Genomic DNA, 19,023 nt, shown 5'->3' with positions numbered 1-19,023 from the left:
CCTTGTTGCTCCTGGGGGCTTATTTGCATACTAGTGCAATTTTCTCGAGGATGCGGGAATGGAGGCTGATGGGACCAAGACCATGATCTTAAAAGGAGTTATTCAAGTTGAACCCGGACATAACCCCTTCTTTACCCAGGCAGCCCCCTCTGAGTTGAGCATCAGAGCATTTCATGCCCCGATGCTCCCCCTTGCCCTGTGCTGAATCACGCACGGCAAGGGCTTTTTCAGCAGATCTGGTGACATCCCGGGTCTCACTATGGGAATGCAAGCGCAAGCCTCTGCCCAGCAGTGAGCCCGGTGACGTCACAGGCACTAATGGGCGGACAACCCCTTTAAGCTGTCAAGGGCTCATGTCTCAAGTGAGACGGTTTTAGGTCCATGTTCCCTTTAAATGGGCGTCCCAAAAACAGTGCCATTCCTGTCCATTGGCTGGGAACTTTTTTTTTTTTTTATCTTATCTTATCTCAGACAACCCCTTTAACTACCTCTGCAGTATGAAACCTGCTGCAAAGCTCCTATTATTTTACGAGGAGCCGGGCAGTGAGGTTATGTACTAAACAGGGGGATCTGAGATCCATCAGACTTTCTGAACTTTATGCCCAGAACAGCAGAAACTGGTGTCATAAGGGAGATGTGTGCCCGTGTGAACTGCTCAAGAGGTCTACAACTATACAAAACGTTTTGCCTAAATGGTCTAACTTTTAAAGAACTCACCCCAGAAAAACTTTCTCATTGGATGACCGGGTTTTGCCAGACTTCCAAAAAGCATCTCCTTGCGGTTGGAATCAGAGGGTCGGGCGAGCTCATATTCTGTAATATTATCAGATGGCAAAATTCACAGTAGGAAAAAAAAAAAAATATATATATATATATATATAGAATCTGCAGCAAGAACGAAAGATCAGACTTACCACTATCCACAGCTTGCACTTCCCGGTCTATGGCATCACTGACCATCAGCGGGGAGACAAAGAACTGAGCCCACCTGAGAGGACAGCAGAGCATAGGTCAGGCACATGATATTACAGAAGACAAAAAAACTGAGCATCGAGAGTGATGCCCCCACGCCATCCTACAGGCACGGTTTCTGGATATGGAAGGCTCCTTTCCTACATGAAGAGCTTTTTCTGCCTCTTTTGCTCCTACTAAAGGAGGAGAGTGGTCCAACAGTAGAAAATGGCAATGTGCAAGAGGGTAACATGAACAAGCGCCAAGCTGCCTGCTGACAGTTTCACTCAATAACAGGAAATATGGAGCACCTGCTGTCAAAAACCCGCATGACAGTACGGGAAGGGCTGGGACTTGTAGTGTCACTGCTGTAGAATAAGCCAGACTATTTTTGGTGCAAAGATGGAGGGAAGAGCTGCTACGGGGCTCAGTAATGCAGCTCCGCAAGAAGAGAAGACTGGGCCTACTGAAATCCAACATGACCAATCCTTCTATCTCATCAGCATCTGCCGTCTTGAGGTCCATATATACATTATGTAATCAGCAGATGGCTCTGAAGGCCGTGGCTTCGGGCAATTTTTTCTCTAATGCATATGGCCATATTAAAACTCCACTTACTAAAAGGGTTATTTTTACGTATGGATTTCAAATCCACCTTCTGGACGTTTAATCTGTGCGAAATCCTTGTGGAAATCGTGGCAGGATAGCCACACGCAGATCTGCCCCACTGAATATGGATAAATCTGCACCTTAGGTTTTTGCCACGAATTCCATGACAAAAACACGTTGGCTTTTCCAACATGTGCTTTTTTACGCCATGTGAACATTGCAAACAGCGACGTGTCTGTGTAGATGAAGCATTACCACCTGCACAGACGGAGGGCCTCCTGCACCTTGCAAGGAGAAGATGGCCATCAGTCCCTAGCAGTGGATCGTATATTCTTAGTATACATAGAAGCTCACAGCTAACGTCTTACCGGTCCAGTGCCTCCTTGAAATGCTTTCTCTGCACATCAAACTGGAAAATAGTGCGCTCGCAGTCTGTGGAGGCGTTATCGCTGCCCCCATGTTTCTTAAGAAAAGCATCAAAGCCATTCTCATCTGGGTACTTTTCACTGCCCATGAACACCACTGTAAGAGACGCACATGCAGACATGGTAACAGGTTATCATCAGACGTTTAGGTAGACTTTTAATGTTGCATAAACTTTAACCCTTTGAGGACATGGCAATTTTCCATTTTGCGTTTTCACTCTCGGCCTTCCCAAAGCCAAACCTTCTTTATTTTTCCGTCTGAGGGCTTGTTTTTTGCCGGACGAGTTGCACTTTCTAATGTCACCATTTAAAGGGCATGCGTCAGCAGATTTGCACCTATGAAACTGGCTGACCTGTTACATGTGCACTTGGCAGCTGAAGCCATCCGTGTTGGTCCCATGTTCATATGTGCAACATTGCTGAGAAAAAAAGAAGTTTTTATATATGCAAATGAGCAAAGGGCTCAGCTATCTCTGCAATGACAATGCCCCCTTTAATATTGCATACAATGTAATAAGAAGCTGGGGAAAAAAATTCCAGAATGTGGTGGAATTGGGGAAAATTAAAATAAAAAAAATAATAAGTAACAAAGTTTTCTTCGCAGTAAAACTTACTTTCATTCTCTGGGTTAGTACAGTTACAAAGATGACACGTGTAAAGTTTCTCTTGTGTTTTAACACTTTAAAAACTTTGGTAAAAAGTAGGGATCGACCGATTATCGGTTTTACTGATATTATCGGCCGATATTGAGGATTTTGAACGTTATCGGTATCGGCATCTATTTTGCCGATATTCCGATAACATATTGGGAACACAGAACGCGCTGCTGACAGCGCGTTCTGTGTTCCCTCCGCAGCACAGGGGAGAAGGAAGCAGTGTCTCCTCCCCCTGTGATGCCGCTGCCGCCAATGGCAGGAGGGGAGACAAGAGGAGGGGAGGGGCTGTGGCCGCTGCGCCACCAATGAAGATGAGTCTTTCATTAATTCATATACAGGAGGCGGGAGCTGGCTGCAGAATCACATAGCCGGCTCCCGACCTCTATGAACGGCAGCTGCGATCCGCGGTAGTTAACCCCTTAGGTGGCGCGGATCGCAGCTACCGCTCATAGAGGTCGGGAGCCGGCTATGTGATTCTGCAGCCAGCTCCCGCCTCCTGTATGTGAAAGAGAGGTATCTTCATTGGTGGCGCAGTGGGCGCCCCCCCCCCCCCTCAAGCCCCCTAGTATTAATCATTGGTGGCGCAGTGCGCCCCCCACCCCCATCCCAATAGTAAAAACATTGGTGGCGCAGTGCGCCCCCCCCAGTATTAATCATTGGTGGCAGTGGCCACAGGATCCCCTCTCCCCTGCTCCTCCGATCGGAGCCCCAGCTGTGTAAGTCTGGGGCTCCGATCGGTTACCATGGCAGCCAGGACGCTATTGAAGCCCTGGCTGCCATAGTCAGCTCCATGCTGCTGTGTGCACAAAGCACAGAGCAGCAGGGACAGTGTGAGCTCCTATTCACCCTGATAGAGATCTATCAGGGTGAATAGGACAAGGGTTCTAGTCCCTAAGGGGTCTAAAAGTTAGTAAAAAAAAAAAATACCAAAATATTAAGTATAAATGAAAAAGATTTACAAAAAAAAAAAAATAATAATACACGTTAACAATAAACATTAATTTTCAGCAGATTTGTGTAGGAAAAATTTTTTTTCCTCAAAAATAAAAATACCCAGAATATCGGTATAAATTATCGGCTATCGGCCTGAAAGTTGACAAATTATCGGTATCGGCCCTAAAAAAATCAATATCGGTCGATCCCTAGTAAAAAGCTTTTCATTGCATTGCCATATTCTGACCTAACTTTTTTATCTTTACGTCTACAGGGCTGTATAAGGGCTCATTTTTTGCAGGGCAATCTGTACTTTTCAGTGATACCACTTTGGGGCATATATAGCTTTTTGATCACTTTTTGTTCAATTTGTTTGTAGAGATGACGTGACGAAAAAAATGGCGAATTGGCCATTTTGATTTTTTTTTTCCATTATGCCATATTTTTAAAATTTAATAGCACAGGCATTTGGGGATGCGGCTTTGCCTATTATGTTGTTTATTATTATTTTAGGGATAGGCAGACAATTTTTTAATGTTATTTTACGGAAAGTGGGATTCTTTTTAGAATTAATTTTTTTTTACATTTTTTTTAAAAGTTCCCCTAGGGCAGTGTTTCCCAACCAGTGTGCCTCCAGCTGTTGCAAAACTACAACTCCCAGCATGCCTGGACAGCCTTTGGCTGTGCGGGCATGCTGGGAGTTGTAGTTTTGCAACAGCTGGAGGCACACTGGTTGGGAAACACTGCCCTAGGGAACTTGAGCCTGCGATCACCAGATCGCTTCTCTCATAGACTCCAATGAATTAGCATTGACGTCTATGCGTAATTTGCTGTGTTCTTATGGAGCCATGTCACAAGCAGAGTCTCCATAGGAACATAGCTGTGGTAGCCTTGTAAGCCGTTCCTGCTCTTTGCTCTCCGATTTTCAGTACTCAGATGCCGTGGTCACATTTGACCACGGCATCTGAGGGGTTAAATGTTTGAGATCGGCATTATCGCTCATCACAGACATTAGCCCTGGGTGTCTGCAGTGTGAAACAGCAGGCACCCAGTGGCTATGGCGCTCAATCGTTTCCAGAGTGGGTGCCATCTTTAAAGAGTACATATAGGGTGGATGTCATCAAGGGGTTAAACCCCATTACTCCACACTAAGCTCAGTTTTTCCCAGTTGTCAATCTGAGACACTCACTGTGCTCCAAGAAGTGCGCTAAACCAGGTAGATCTTCGGGATCGCTGAAACTTCCCACTCCAACGCAGAGGGCGGCTGCAGACTGTGGAGAGATAAACAAGTGATTATAATGTCTCTAGGGAAAGAATCCAAAAATGCAGCTAAGAGGATGCCCTAGATCTGTTATTTTATGGGGATGCAATTATCTACTAAAACCGACGTGTCAGGAGAGGTGACAGATCCTAATTCTGGCTCACTGTAGCAGGTATTTAATCCTATACAGTAAGCTTCTAACTCCCCCTAGTGGTAGCAGCAGGCAGAAGTCATTTAAAAGGAGTTCTCTGGGAATTAAGAAAATGAAAATACTTAAATATTAGTTCATTATAAATATATTCCCAAATACCTTACATTAGTTATAATTGCTCGTTTTATCTGGGGAGCAATGATTAGGAGAAACAAAATGGCCACTGTCCTATTAGTACACAGAAAACCTGTCCTAATCACACAGGAGGACAAGTTACTTCACAACACTGAGCTAAAGAGCTGCCTCAGCCTCCTCTCTGCTCGTCAGGGATTATGATCCTGAATACATGAGGGCCATTTCCAGCCTCGGATAACCCCTTTAATACAGTACATCCCCAAAAATACAACTGTACTAAAGGTGGCCATACATCTTCAACAGCAATTCATCCGACACCCATTCTTTCCGACTGACGGGAACGCACGCATGCTCAGTTCAGACAATCATACGTGAGTTTTCAATGGCAAGAGAGGAGTAAGTTGCTGTCAGACACCTCTGGTGACAGCTCATCTCCTGCTCACACTTGACTGATCCTTGTTACCCCCAAAATCATCTGTCAGTGGAGAGTCAATAGGCCCCCCCATACACACGAGATAGTCGGCCTGCTCTACCAAAATTAGCGGGTTTGTCTACGATAATCGAAAAGTGTGAGGTGGCCATATAAAAGTAATCCCCTATCCACAGGATATTAGATCAGGTGGGGTCTTACACCCGGGAGCCCCCTGAAACAAAACGGAGCAACAGGTCCAACATGCGAACGGCCGCTCCATTCATCTCTATGGGAGTTCTGGAAACAGTTGAGCGCTGTGTCCGAAACTCCCTTAGAGATGAACGGGGTGGCAGTGCGTATGCTTGACCTGCCGCTCCGTTCACTTTGGGGAGTACCTGGTCTCATGATCAGTGGGAATCCCAGCGTTAGGACAACACCGATCTAAAAGCTATCCCTATACTATGGATGAAGGATAACTCAATAGCCGGAATACACCTTTAAGTATCAACAATTCCCTTTTCCCGATCCTCTGCCTGTACACAACTGGGTAATGCCTTCAGCAAGAGTCCACAATACCAGCTTTTCAGTGCACCCCATCTTCTCCTTGGCACACGGGCTGTCTTCATCCTCCTCCTCATCATCATCATCTCCAGATTCCTCCTCACTCTCATTTTCAGAGTCCCATTCGTCTTCATCTCCCTCCTCGTCATCATCTCCTTCATCTTCATCATCAGAGGATTCAGCACCAGTGTGACCCATGGAAGACATATCGGAGATAAGCAGCGCTCTGAGACCATTGTCCAGCTGAATAAATCTATAGGGAAAACGTAAGGAAAGAAAAGATCAGGAACAATGAAGAAGACTGAGGCCATCTGTGTTTTTTCACAGAACCATAGACTCCAATGGGCGTGTTTGGTCCACATCACAGACCAAAGTAGTGCATGTCTCCGTGATATTTCCACTGAGGACATGTGCTGTCCATGGAAACTGCAATAGCACACGTCCTCTACAACAGTAACAAACTCTCATCTGTGAGAAGTTTCTGGCTACTTGCACACAAGGGCAGGTAGTTTTGGTGTGGATGCTTCAGAAATGGTACTGCTCAGTGACCCCAAGCAATGGCCTTGAAAAGTTTGAGGAATGCAACACAAGAAAAAACTAAATAAAAAGTTTCCAAATTTTGATTGTCTTATTGCTATAAATGTGGAATACCCCTTACTGAACTTGTTTTCTGGTGAAGACTACAATGCCCGGGGTCTGCAGGATAGGTCATCGGTATCTGATTAGTGGGGGTCTGACACCCTGTGTTCTAACAATAATCCTTACTCGTGAAAATACCTTACCCCTCGTGACTTCCGGGGGTGTGTGCCTCAGCTAAAGCGCACTACCACGGCACCGGTAAGGTAAAAATTACAGGGAGCGCTGACTCACGGACACCGCACGTGCGCCCTCAGGGAGAGATCTGATGGTCTTTCCTCCTTACCCTCACACTGCGCACGCGTGGATTGTGAAATCTCCTTACCCTCACAAGGATTAGGGTTAGGGTTATGCCCCCCCTCCCCCAATATGCTGCACCCACCACCCGGATGGCTGATAGTGCTGGGAGCAAAAGGAGATTTCACAATCCGCGAGTGCGCAGTGTGAGGGTAAGGAGGAAAGACCGTCAGATCTCTCCCTGAGGGCGCACGTGCGGTGTCCGCGAGTCAGCGCTCCCTGTAATTTTACCTTCCCCTTGCCGTGGTAGTGCGCTTACGCTGAGGCGCACACCCCCAGAAGTCACGAGGGGTAAGGTATTTTCACGAAGTAAGGATTTTTGGTAGAACAACGGGACCCCCACGATCAGCTGTTTTAGAAGGCATCGGTGCTCCTGTGAGTGAGGGAGCACAGCGCTGAACATTGTATAGTGGCCATGTTTGGTATTGCAGATCAGCCCCATTCACTTCTATGGGGCTGAGCTGCTCTTAGGAAAAGCAGAGAGAAAGCCACGACACATATGCAGGTGCCTTCTCAAACAGCTGATCGGTGGGGGTCCTGTGTCTCAGACCCCCACCGATCAGATACTGATGACCAATCCCGAGGATAGGTCATCAGTATTAAGATGTCGGAAAGACCCTTTAATAGTCCAGGCAAATATCAGACCCCGGCAGGGGAAGGGGCAGCACCTGGCACAAGACCCCGGCAGGGGAAGGGGCAGCACCTGGCACAAGACCCCGGCAGGGGAAGGGGCAGCACCTGGCACAAGACCCCGGCAGGGGAAGGGGCAGCTCCTGGCACAAGACCCCGGCAGGGGAAGGGGCAGCTCCTGGCACAAGACCCCGGCAGGGGAAGGGGCAGCTCCTGGCACAAGACCCCGGCAGGGGAAGGGGCAGCTCCTGGCACAAGACCCCGGCAGGGGAAGGGGCAGCTCCTGGCACAAGACCCCGGCAGGGGAAGGGGCAGCACCTGGCACAAGACCCCGGCAGGGGAAGGGGCAGCACCTGGCACAAGACCCCGGCAGGGGAAGGGGCAGCACCTGGCACAAGACCCCGGCAGGGGAAGGGGCAGCACCTGGCACAAGACCCCGGCAGGGGAAGGGGCAGCACCTGGCACAAGACCCCGGCAGGGGAAGGGGCAGCTCCTGGCACAAGACACCGGCAGGGGAAGGGGCAGCTCCTGGCACAAGACCCCGGCAGGGGAAGGGGCAGCTCCTGGCACAAGACCCCGGCAGGGGAAGGGGCAGCTCCTGGCACAAGACCCCGGCAGGGGAAGGGGCAGCTCCTGGCACAAGACCCCGGCAGGGGAAGGGGCAGCTCCTGGCACAAGACCCCGGCAGGGGAAGGGGCAGCTCCTGGCACAAGACCCCGGCAGGGGAAGGGGCAGCTCCTGGCACAAGACCCCGGCAGGGGAAGGGGCAGCTCCTGGCACAAGACCCCAGCAGGGCATGGGGCAGCACCTGGCACAAGACCCCGGCAAAGGAAGGGGCAGCACCTGGCACAAGACCCCAGCAGGGGAAGGGGCAGCTCCTGGCACAAGACCCCGGCAAAGGAAGGGGCAGCACCTGGCACAAGACCCCAGCAGGGGAAGGGGCAGCTCCTGGCACAAGACCCCGGCAGGGGAAGGGGCAGCTCCTGGCACATCACCCAGGGTACAGCATTGATCACAGAAGAAGCACAATTGTGCCTGGATGGAGCAGCTGTCAGATAAGGCAGCATTAGGACTGGTATATTTCGCAGACAGGCAACATGACGTCAGAAGGTTGTAACAATTACGTCAGAGGGAGCAGGAGCGGTGACCACACAAAGAGTAATACTGACCGGTATTTCTTGGGGTCACTGGGAGACTTAATGATCTCTAAATCCTCGGCGTTGCCCCCATCTTCTGGCTCCTCCCTGCTCGCGGTGTTATTGCCGTGGGTGGCCTGGCAGGGGCTAACGGCTTTGTGGGGGTTTCTTGCGGGCATGTCGCAGAGATGACACGGGGCACACAGATAGCAGCCACCCGGTGTTCCAGGCCTCACAGAAGCCGGGGGGATCACCGCCTCATCCAATCAGGAACTACAGGGGCGATCACGTGTCCCTCAGCCAGCCTGCCAGCTCTGACGCAGCGGGAGAGGGGCGGGGCTCTCTATGGTTGACCAATCAGAGCGACCTTTGTTACTAGGTTGTGAAATTTTCCAGGAAGTTTGTAGAACTTGCGGGGACCACGTGGGTGTCAGTGGCGGGGCTGGGGCACGGAGCAGGAGACGCTTGTTTATGTTGTGTCCCGTCACATGTAGCGATAATTGCTGCGTGTAAACCGCTGTATAAACCCTATGGATAAGCCGTATTGGGGCATAGGGACGTCTAAGAGGGGTAGTCCACTGCCCCGGAGCCTCAACATTAGCAAAGTGGAGAGCTTTTGGAAAGACCCTCTGTTTATTTACAAGGGAGCCAGCCATGGCCTCATTTTGGGGAAGCATGTGACTGATCTCCAGGGGTTCTAACAACAGGACCCCCATTGATCCCCAATTTATACCCCCCAACTTTGTGGCCGGTCAAAGAGGACGCTTACACTCTATGAGGAGATAGGGGCGACACAATGTTTTGTACAATGGTCCGACCATCTCGGGAAAATAGGGGAGCAGATATAAAGCTGCATGAGCCGGTCACCAGCTGGTATCTGTAGTGCTTTTGGATGTGGTTCAGGAACTGATGATAAATGGTTAATATATGGAGAGGAGTAAGATCAGGGGTTGAGATAGGCCACCCTAAAAAGACATGTTTTAAACTGTATATTGTGATTTAACCGCGGATCACGGACCCATTCATTTGAATCCGACTGTCGGCAGTGCAAAAAGCATGCGCTACATTTTTTGCGGTGCGGAGGCACGGACCGGTTTTCAGTCTGCACCGCGTCTCCTGGATTGCGGCCCCATTCATGTTGCATAGGTCTGCATCCGTGATGCGGGGTGCACACGGCTGGTGCCTGCGTATTGCGGACCCGCTGTTTGCGGGCCGCAATACGGCCATGTGCATGAGCCCTTAATACTTAGTGATCTGATAAATCATAATTTGCTACTGAGCTTGGGATTCTTGCCAAATGATTGAGCCAATGAGCCATATATAAGATTTACCCCATTAAATTCATGTAATGTTTCAGATTGACAAGTTTGTGCTTTGGGGGATTCCCTGTTGTTTTTTTATTTATTTTTTGTTAATGAATGATGGATCTTAGGCTACTTTCACACTTGCGGCAGAGTGATCCGGCAAGCAGTTCCGTCGCCGGATCTGGCAGTCTGCATGCAAACGGACAGCATTTGTAGACGGATGCGGATCCATCTTACAAATGCATTGCAAGAACAGATCCGTCTCTCCGGATGTCATCCGGAGAAACGGATCCGTTATATATTTTTTTCACATTTTTACCAGTCTGCACATTGCAGTATTTTTAATGCCGGATCCGGCACGAATACATTTCAATGTAAATTAATACCAAATCCGGCAACTGATCCGGAATTTTGGACGGAGGTAATACCGCAGCATGCAGCGTTCAGTGGCTGAACTGAAGACACCCTGATGCCTCCTGAACGGATTACTCTCCATTCAGAATGCATGGGGATAAAACTGATCAGTTCTTTTCCGGTATAGAGCCCCTAGGATGGAACTCAATGCCGGAAAAGAATAACGCTAGTGTGAAAGTACCCTTAACCAGTGCAAATTAAAGTTATTTTTATTAATTTTTTATGGAGTAGAATATTGATGACCTATCCTCTGGATAGGTCATCAATATCTTATCGGAGAGGGTCCGACTCCTGGCACCCCCACCAACCTGCTGTTAGAAGAGGCTGTGGTGCTCCATTGAGTGTTGCGGTCTCTTCCTAAGGGCTAATGCACACAAACATTTTTTTTCCGTGTCCGTTTCTTTTCTTTTTTTTGCGGTACATATGCAGAACTATTCACTTCGATGGGTTCACCAAAAAAACTGAAATGACTCTGTGTGCATTCCGTTTCTGTATGTCCGCATGGCCATTCCGCAGTTTTGCGAACAAGGGTAGGCATTGTTACAATGGATCCACACACAAAAACTGATGCAATACGGATGTTACACGGACGTCATCCATATTTTTTTGCAGATGCGTGTTTTGCGGACCGCAAAATACAAACGGTGGTATGCATGAACCCTAAGCCAGTGATCTCACGTCACATGGTCTGTGTGCAGCTCAGTCAAATTCAAGTGAATGGGGCTGAGCTGCAATACCCAGAACAACCACTATACAATTTATAGCGCTGTGGTTGGAGCCTCCTCAAACAGCTGATTGGGGGGGCTGAGAGTCCAACCCCCTCCGATCGGATATTGATGACCTGTCCTGAGGATAGGTCTTCAATATTCTACTTCTGGTCAGCCTGTGTGAAGACTGATATCATTATATCCACACGTCTGTGTATTAGTCCTTGGTAATAGTAGCATCACGTTGACCTCGACCTTTATCATATCCCCTTATCGTTACCTTGTTTTCAAGGAAAATGGAGTTAAATCGAAGAAAATGCTGCCGTGAGTTTCTACTTGGAAATCTTCAAAAATGATGCGTAGCGATTAGAAGTCAATCTAGTACATACTGTACTATACTGATAGACGCTGCTCATCTGCATGAGAAATCATGAATGGCGCCATTTTTTAAAATGGTTGTATATACAGTATATCTAGTACGCTCTTCAGCCATTCCAGTAGTAATGAGGGAGGTCGGGATGTCTTGCAAACCTGTTTTATTAGTGGAATCCATTAAAGGGGTCCCGCGATCAACTTACATTTCTCTCTTAGATCACACAAAACAGAAGTTTTCAATTGAAAGAATTAAAAAAAAAAAATGCTCCTGTGTTCATATTGCTGTGACATACTTGTCATAGCGCCCCCTGCTGTTCTTTTGATTCACTCACTCTGAACATTCACCTAAGGCTACACGCACACAAACATATTTTGTTTCTGTGTCTGTTCCATTTTTTTTTTGAGGACCCATTCATTTCAAGAGGTCCGCAAAAAATGCGGACAGCACACCATGTGCTGTCCGCATCCGTATATTCGTTCCGTAGCCCCGCAAAAAATATAGATCATGTCCTCTGCGAACAAGGATAGGCATTGTTACAATATATCCGCAAAAAAAAAAAAACAGATGCATTACGGATGCCAAAAGGACGTCATCTGTATTTTTTGCGGATCATGCGGTTGTGTGAATGTAGCCTAATATGTACAGTCCTGGTGAGAAGCATAAACGGATTGGCAATAGACTCTACAGGGAAGCTTCCCAGTGGGCCGATGCCCAGGGGGCCGCTTGAGCCCTACTTACAGCCACCAGCCTGGTAAGTAATGAACACGACTGGAAGCATCTGGTACTTGTGTACCTGCTCGGCGGCTGCAGGTGCACTCCTGACTCCTAAATTCAACTGTATTGCCCACCTGAGACAACTGGAGTAGGAGAAGAGAATTTGGCAGCTGACAGTTGCCACCACCGAAGGGGCAGCTACTAGGAAGTATTGTGTGAAGCCCTCTGGTATCTAGTTTTGCTTTGGCAGTATATTGCGCTGCAATGTGGTATTTGGATCAGCAGGCGGGAGCAGTATTTTTTGCTGCAATATGGTATTGCTGGTCCTACCTGTTTGTGTTGGCCCTGCCTTCTGTCAATTTGAAACCACCTACAACATGGGGCCACTTTAAGTTCCCAGCCAGCTCCTGGTGAGAAGAAGTCACTGGTCTGCACAAAAGCAGGAATGACTCTGCTGCCTGCGTTTAAGGGGATCCGGATGATGGAGCTGAGGCTATTAAGCATGTGCGACCACCGGCACTGGACACACGAGGTGGACATTCTGAGAGGGAATCAGGAGAACACCAGGGGGCCTCATAAGAAGTATGGAACAGCTATACATAGTCACACCAGATTGCTTTTATCTATAATTAGTCTTTTGGATGAAAATGGGAGTCAAATTAATGGTGGATAACAGAGTCCCCACAATCTCTATACTATTATTCTGTATTATGGTCGGTCCTCTATGTCCTTATGTATTGAACAGTCCAAAGCAAATATACAGACTGATCGTGCTCTTCCTTTGCCCTTTTGATAAGGTCAAGTAATAATATAACCCGGGCTGCGGCTGAAGGCTAACGGAGAGGAGCTTAGCAGTTCTGCAAATACTGATTAATTAGCTTTCATTAAAGGCTATGTACACCTTTGGGGGCATTTTTTATGATTTCTCATTTTGGGCAAAGATTATTTTTTTATTAAAATTAAAAATGTTCAGCCATTTCTGAGATACAAGGGTTAAAAATCAGTCGGTAAGCTGTCACAGTCGGTTTTCTTTGAATCCCGTCATTAGGTTCATGTGTAGGTGTCATCTCTGATCTCCTGACCTCATAAACACAGATTTAAGCCATATTCTTATCAGTTTGATAAGAATTAAGCTATAATGAGTGTTTATGAGGTCAGGAGAGAAGAGGTACACATGAACGTCATGACGGGATTCAAGGAAACCCGACTGTGACAGCTTACCGACTGATTTTTAATCCTTGCCTCTCAGAAATGGCTGCTATAAAGTGGGGTACTTGGTATGTACAATGTTTAGGTAGGTGGTACTGTCAAGGACACATTGTTATTAATTTCACTTGTCAGTGATCAGTGTATAGCCAAATGATAAAATATCAACTACCTGTAACCGCCACTAGGGGGAGCTGACGGCTTAATACTTTATTACTGAGTGTGCTGTGAGCTTCCCCTAGTGGCACAAAAAGCAACAACATGACATCTCGTACCATAAAATAAGACCCATTTTACTTACTAACAAATAACTTTATTGTCGGTGGATTTAACACGGTAATATATTTATATATTTACATTTCTATGACACACAATTGTAGACATAGGTCATAAAAGCACACGTGTGTATTTCGGAAGCTAAGAATTACACCACACACAGGACAGTAGTCACTTTTCCATACAATTACGTATTAAGAACATCTCCTATTGTTACTTCTATCTGCGTTACTGTATTCCTAGGCAGATATTCGGATTTACGGAATCAGATTCCAGCCATTGTATCCTGGGACATCAACATGGCTTGAGTAGCGGTTCACATTCTATCCCCGGCACAGACCGGCAATGTTTTACCAAATAGAGGAAACGGTAACACAACGAGTCCAAGCTTCACTGGTTGCTCCCGGGGAGGAGAGGAATGGATTAACAGGAACATTTTTGCTGCATGGGGTCTGCAGCGTCTGTAAAGCGCAGGTTCTTCCCACCGCTGGCTGCAGCGTGCTCATTTTCCAGACTCTCCGACATCTTGACACAGATGATATCCACAAGGCGCTCAAAGACCTGCTTCACCTGTATGTTCTCCTTTGCACTTGCTTCAAAAAACTCAAACCCTATGAGAAAAAAATGGCAAAAGAAATATATAAGTTTAATTTCTGGAAGTACGGTACTTTGCGCTTATCTTGTACTAGACCATGCTTTACACTCCAGGGACATCCAGAGCTGCATTCAAATCACTGACATGCTACAGTTTTCTGTCCGCGGTATGATCTCTGTGCTGCCCTCTGCTGTTTCAGGGTAGATACAGAGGATGTCCTGCTCATTATTAAAGGGGTGTTCCAGTTAGAACAAGTTATACCCTATTTACTGGATGGGGGAGAACTCTTAGGCCTCTTTCACACGAGCGTTTTGACTGCGATTGCGTTCCGATGTTCAGTTTTTATCGCGCGGGTGCGAGTTCAGGTTTGGGTTAGTTGTAGTGTAGATTGTATTATTTCCCCTTATAACATGGTTATAAGGGAAAATAATAGCATTCTGAATACAGACTGCATAGTAAAATAGGGCTGGAGGGGTAAAAAAAATAAATATATATATACATTTAAACTCACCTAAATCCACTTGTTCGCGCAGCCGGCATCTCTTCTGTCTTCATCTGTGAGGAAAAGGACCTTTGATGACATCACTACGCTCATCACATGGTCATTCACATGATCCATCACCATGGTGATGGATCATGTGATGAGCGTAGTGACTTCATCAAAGGTCCTTTTCCTCACAGATGAAGACAGAAGAGATGCCGGCTGCGCGAACAAGTGGATTAAGGTGAGTTAAATTTTTTTTTTACCCCTTCAGCCCTATTTTACTATGCCTGTATTCAGAATGCTATTATTTTCCCTTATAACCATGTTATAAGGGGAAATAATAATGATCGGGTCCCCATCCCGATCGTCACCTAGCAACCGTGCGTCAAAATCGCACCGCATCCGCACTTGCTTGCGGATGCTTGCGATTTTCACACAACCCCATTCATTTATATGGGGCCTGCGTTACACAACCCCATTCATTTATATTAGAACATGCTGCGATTTTCACGCAACCCACAAGTGATGCGTGAAAATCACCGCTCGTGTGCACAACCCCATAGAAATGAATAGTTCCGGATTCAGTGCGGGTGCAATGCGTTCACCTCACGCATTGCACCCGTGCGGAAATCTCACCCGTGTGAAAGGGGCCTTAGAGTCCATTCACACGTCCGCAAGTGTTTTGCGGTCCGCAAATTGCGGATCCGCAAAACACGGACACCGGCCATGTGTGTTCCGCATTTTGCGGACCGCACATGGCCGGCACTTTAATAGAAATGCTTTTTTCTTGTCCGTGTCTGCGGACAAGAATAGGACATGTTTTATTTTTTGCGGAACGGATGTGCGCATGCGGACAGCACACTGTGTTCTGTCCGCATCTTTTCCAGCACCATGGAAAATGAATGGGTCCGGATCCATTTTGCGGACGTGTGAATGGACCCTTAGGTGGGCATCCCCACCAATCACAAGAATGGGGTTCCTGTGCCTCTGTATGAACGGGGCAGTGGATGAGAATGTGCACTGCACCTCCGTTCATCTCTATGGGACTGCCATGCAGATAGCCGAGTACATGGGTCATTACCATAGACTTTGAATAAAGCTGCAGTGCGCATGATCACCCCATTTAAATGGGAGGCGCTGGACCCTTGTTTTCATGATTGGTGGGGGGTCTAACAGTTATCATCTATCCAGCAGATAGGGGTTAACTTGTTCTAACCGGAACACCCCTTTAAATCCAGCTTTAAACCCCTTTATGCCACCAATGTGTGTGCAGCTTAAAGGGGTTGGCCCATCTCACACACTAGTGGCATATCACTTAGATATGCCACCAATGTCAGAGAGGTGTGGGTTCCACACCTATCTCTAGAATGGGTCCCCCAAAGTAAATGAGGGCGCACCCTGCAAGTACGGCTACCCTCCATTCACTTCTATGGGAGTGCCGAAAATAACCGAGCGCTGACTTGGCTATTTCCGGAACTGCCATAAAGGTGAGATCATCACATGACACTGGAAGTAGATAAATGGAGGATCCTATGATATGACTGCAAGCGGAGATCTTGAAAACCATGAGGAATTGATGCAGAAAGGATATTTGCAACTTTCTATTATACAATAAAAAACCTTTATTTGCTCAGACTTGAATACCGCTTTTTAACTCTTCCGCCGCCAGCGGTTTTCAGGACAATTTTCACACATATACCTAAAAACATGAATTTCTCCAGCACATCCACAACTAAGGCCTCATGCACACGAACGTTGTGTGCTCCCGTGGCCGTTGTGCCGTTTTCTGTTTTTTTTCGCGGACCCATTGACTTTCAATGGGTCCGTGGAAAAATCGGAAAATGCACCGTTTTGCAGCCGCATCCGTGATCCGTGTTTCCTGGCCGTGAAAAAAATATGACCTGTCCTATTTTTTTCACGGACAACGGTTCACGGACCCATTCAAGTCAATGGGTCCATGAAAGAACACGGATGCACACAAGATTGGCATCCGTGTCCGTGATCCGTGGCCGTAGGTTAGTTTTTATACAGACGGATCCGAAGATCCGTCTGCATAAAAGCTTTTTCAAAGCTGAGTTTTCACTTCGTGAAAACTCAGAACCGACAGTATATTCTAACACAGAAGCGTTCCCATGGTGATGGGGACGCTTCTAGTTAGAATACACTACAAACTGTGTACAAGACTGCCCCCTGCTGCCTGGCAGCACCCGATCTCTTACAGGGGGCCGTGATCAGCACAATTAACCCCTTCAGGTGCGGCACCTGAAGGGGTTAATTGTGCTGATCACGGCCCCCTGTAAGAGATCAGGGCTGCCAGGCAGCAGGGGGCAGACCCCCCCCCCCTCCCCAGTTTGAATATCATTGGTGGCCAGTGCGGCCCCCCCCCCTCTATTGTAATAATAGGTTGGTGGCCAGTGCGGCCCCCCCCCCTCTATTGTAATAATTCGTTGGTGGCACAGTGTGCGCCCCCCTCCTCCCTCCCTCTATTGTAATAATTCGTTGGTGGCACAGTGTGCGCCCCCCATCCCTCTATAGCATTAACAACATTGGTGGCCAGTGTGCGGCCTCCCATCTCCCCCCCCCCCCCCCCCCCCCCCCATCATTGGTGGCAGCGGAGTTCCAATAGGAGTCCCAGTTTAATCGCTGGGGCTCCGATCGGTAACCATGGCAACCAGGACGCTACTACAGTCCTGGTTGCCATGGTTACTTAGCAATAGTACAATAGTAGAAGATTCATACTTACCTGCTGCTGCTGCGATGTTCGTGCCACCAACGATTTATTACAATAGAGGGAGGAAGGGGGGGGGGCGCACACTGTGCCACCAACGATTTATTACAATAGAGGGAGGAAGGGGGGGGGCGCACACTGTGCCACCAACAAATTATTACAATAGAGGGAGGAAGGGGGGGGGGGGGGGGGGGGCGGGCCGCACTGGCCACCAATGATATTCAAACTGGGGAGGGGGGGGGGGAGTCTGCTGCCTGGCAGCCCTGATCTCTTACAGGGAGATAATATAGTACAATTAACCCCTTCAGGTGCGGCACCTGAGGGGTTAATTGTGCTGATCACGGCCCCCTGTAAGAGATCGGATGCTGCTAGGCAGCAGGGGGGCAGTCATGTAGACAGTTTGTAGTGTATTCTAACTAGAAGCGTCCCCATCACCATGGGAACGCCTCTGTGTTAGAATATACTGTCGGAAATGAGGTTTCACGATCTAACTCATATCCGACAGTATATTCTAACATAGAGGCGTTCCCATGGTGATGGGGACGCTTCAAGTTAAAATATACCATCGGATTGGAGAAAACTCCGATCAGATGGTATAAAAGGGACTCCAGACTTTACATTGAAAGTCAATGGGGACGGATCCGTTTGCAATTGCACCATATTGTGTCGGATCCGTCCCCATTGACTTGCATTGTAATTCAGGACGGATCCGTTTGGCTCCGCACGGCCAGGCGGACACCAAAACGACTTTTTTTTCATGTCCGTGGATCCTCCAAAAATCAAGGAAGACCCACGGACGAAAAAACGGTCACGGATCACGGAAAAACGGGACCCGTTTTTGCGGACCGCAAAAAAATACGTTCGTGTGCAGGAAGCCTAATAAGCATAAGAAAAGAAACTAACGAGTCTATCAGGTTTCTCTTATAGATCCATTCTCGAACAGGAAGCCATCATGCCCCCCTGCTGCCTGGTGGAAAAAGAACAAATGAATCCCCATTGGCTTTCAGTACTTCCGAGGAGGAAGCTGCTGCTCGTAAATGTGTTGTACATGGTCGCCTTCCTTATCCGAAAATCCCCTAAGATGGACAAAGAACCCCACTGCTAAGCACGTCATGATTTGACGATGCCCATACACCATTTATGTGAGTGTCCAAGGTTAAGGGTCACCTGGGGCAGAAACAAGATGCCATCTAGGTGTAAGCTCTGTCATCATTGGTACCCTGGCCATGTTGACATCTCCGGTGAACCCTCCCGGCAGAAAAAAGCCTGCCGGAGTTCATTTGATCAGGAATTGCTGGAAACTACAGATCACCGCGGAATCCTTATTTACTATAATGGAATCCAGTTGTGATCTGGCCGCTCTCTGGTTTCGATAGGACAAAAGCAGTTGCATGCAACGGTTTATGGTACGGCTGACAGCGGGCAT

At 47.8% G+C, this 19,023-nt stretch overlaps 2 protein-coding genes across 2 annotated transcripts in view; both read right to left on the bottom strand.

Moving 5' to 3' along the window:
* Positions 1-9,067, bottom strand: part of NRDC (nardilysin convertase) — a 38,945-nt gene extending 29,878 nt beyond the window's left edge. Inside the window, exons 1-6 of the mRNA XM_040407441.1 lie at positions 8,827-9,067; positions 6,110-6,347; positions 4,764-4,845; positions 1,929-2,082; positions 915-988; positions 718-813 (exon numbers count right to left, since the gene is read on the bottom strand). Of these exons, the coding sequence (XP_040263375.1) occupies positions 718-813; positions 915-988; positions 1,929-2,082; positions 4,764-4,845; positions 6,110-6,347; positions 8,827-8,972 (790 nt within the window). The 5' untranslated portion in view covers positions 8,973-9,067. The remainder of the gene's footprint in view (positions 1-717; positions 814-914; positions 989-1,928; positions 2,083-4,763; positions 4,846-6,109; positions 6,348-8,826) is intronic.
* Positions 9,068-13,818: 4,751 nt separating this feature from the next.
* RAB3B (RAB3B, member RAS oncogene family) overlaps positions 13,819-19,023 on the bottom strand; it is an 89,997-nt gene continuing 84,792 nt past the window's right edge. The window contains exon 5 of the mRNA XM_040408084.1: positions 13,819-14,401. Within this exon, the coding sequence (XP_040264018.1) occupies positions 14,214-14,401 (188 nt within the window). The 3' untranslated portion in view covers positions 13,819-14,213. The remainder of the gene's footprint in view (positions 14,402-19,023) is intronic.

The sequence above is a fragment of the Bufo bufo genome, chromosome 9 (assembly GCF_905171765.1).
Source record: "Bufo bufo chromosome 9, aBufBuf1.1, whole genome shotgun sequence".
Lineage (NCBI taxonomy): Eukaryota > Metazoa > Chordata > Amphibia > Anura > Bufonidae > Bufo > Bufo bufo.
Note: the sequence above shows the minus strand (reverse complement) of the source record. Positions and strands in the feature narration are given on the sequence as shown.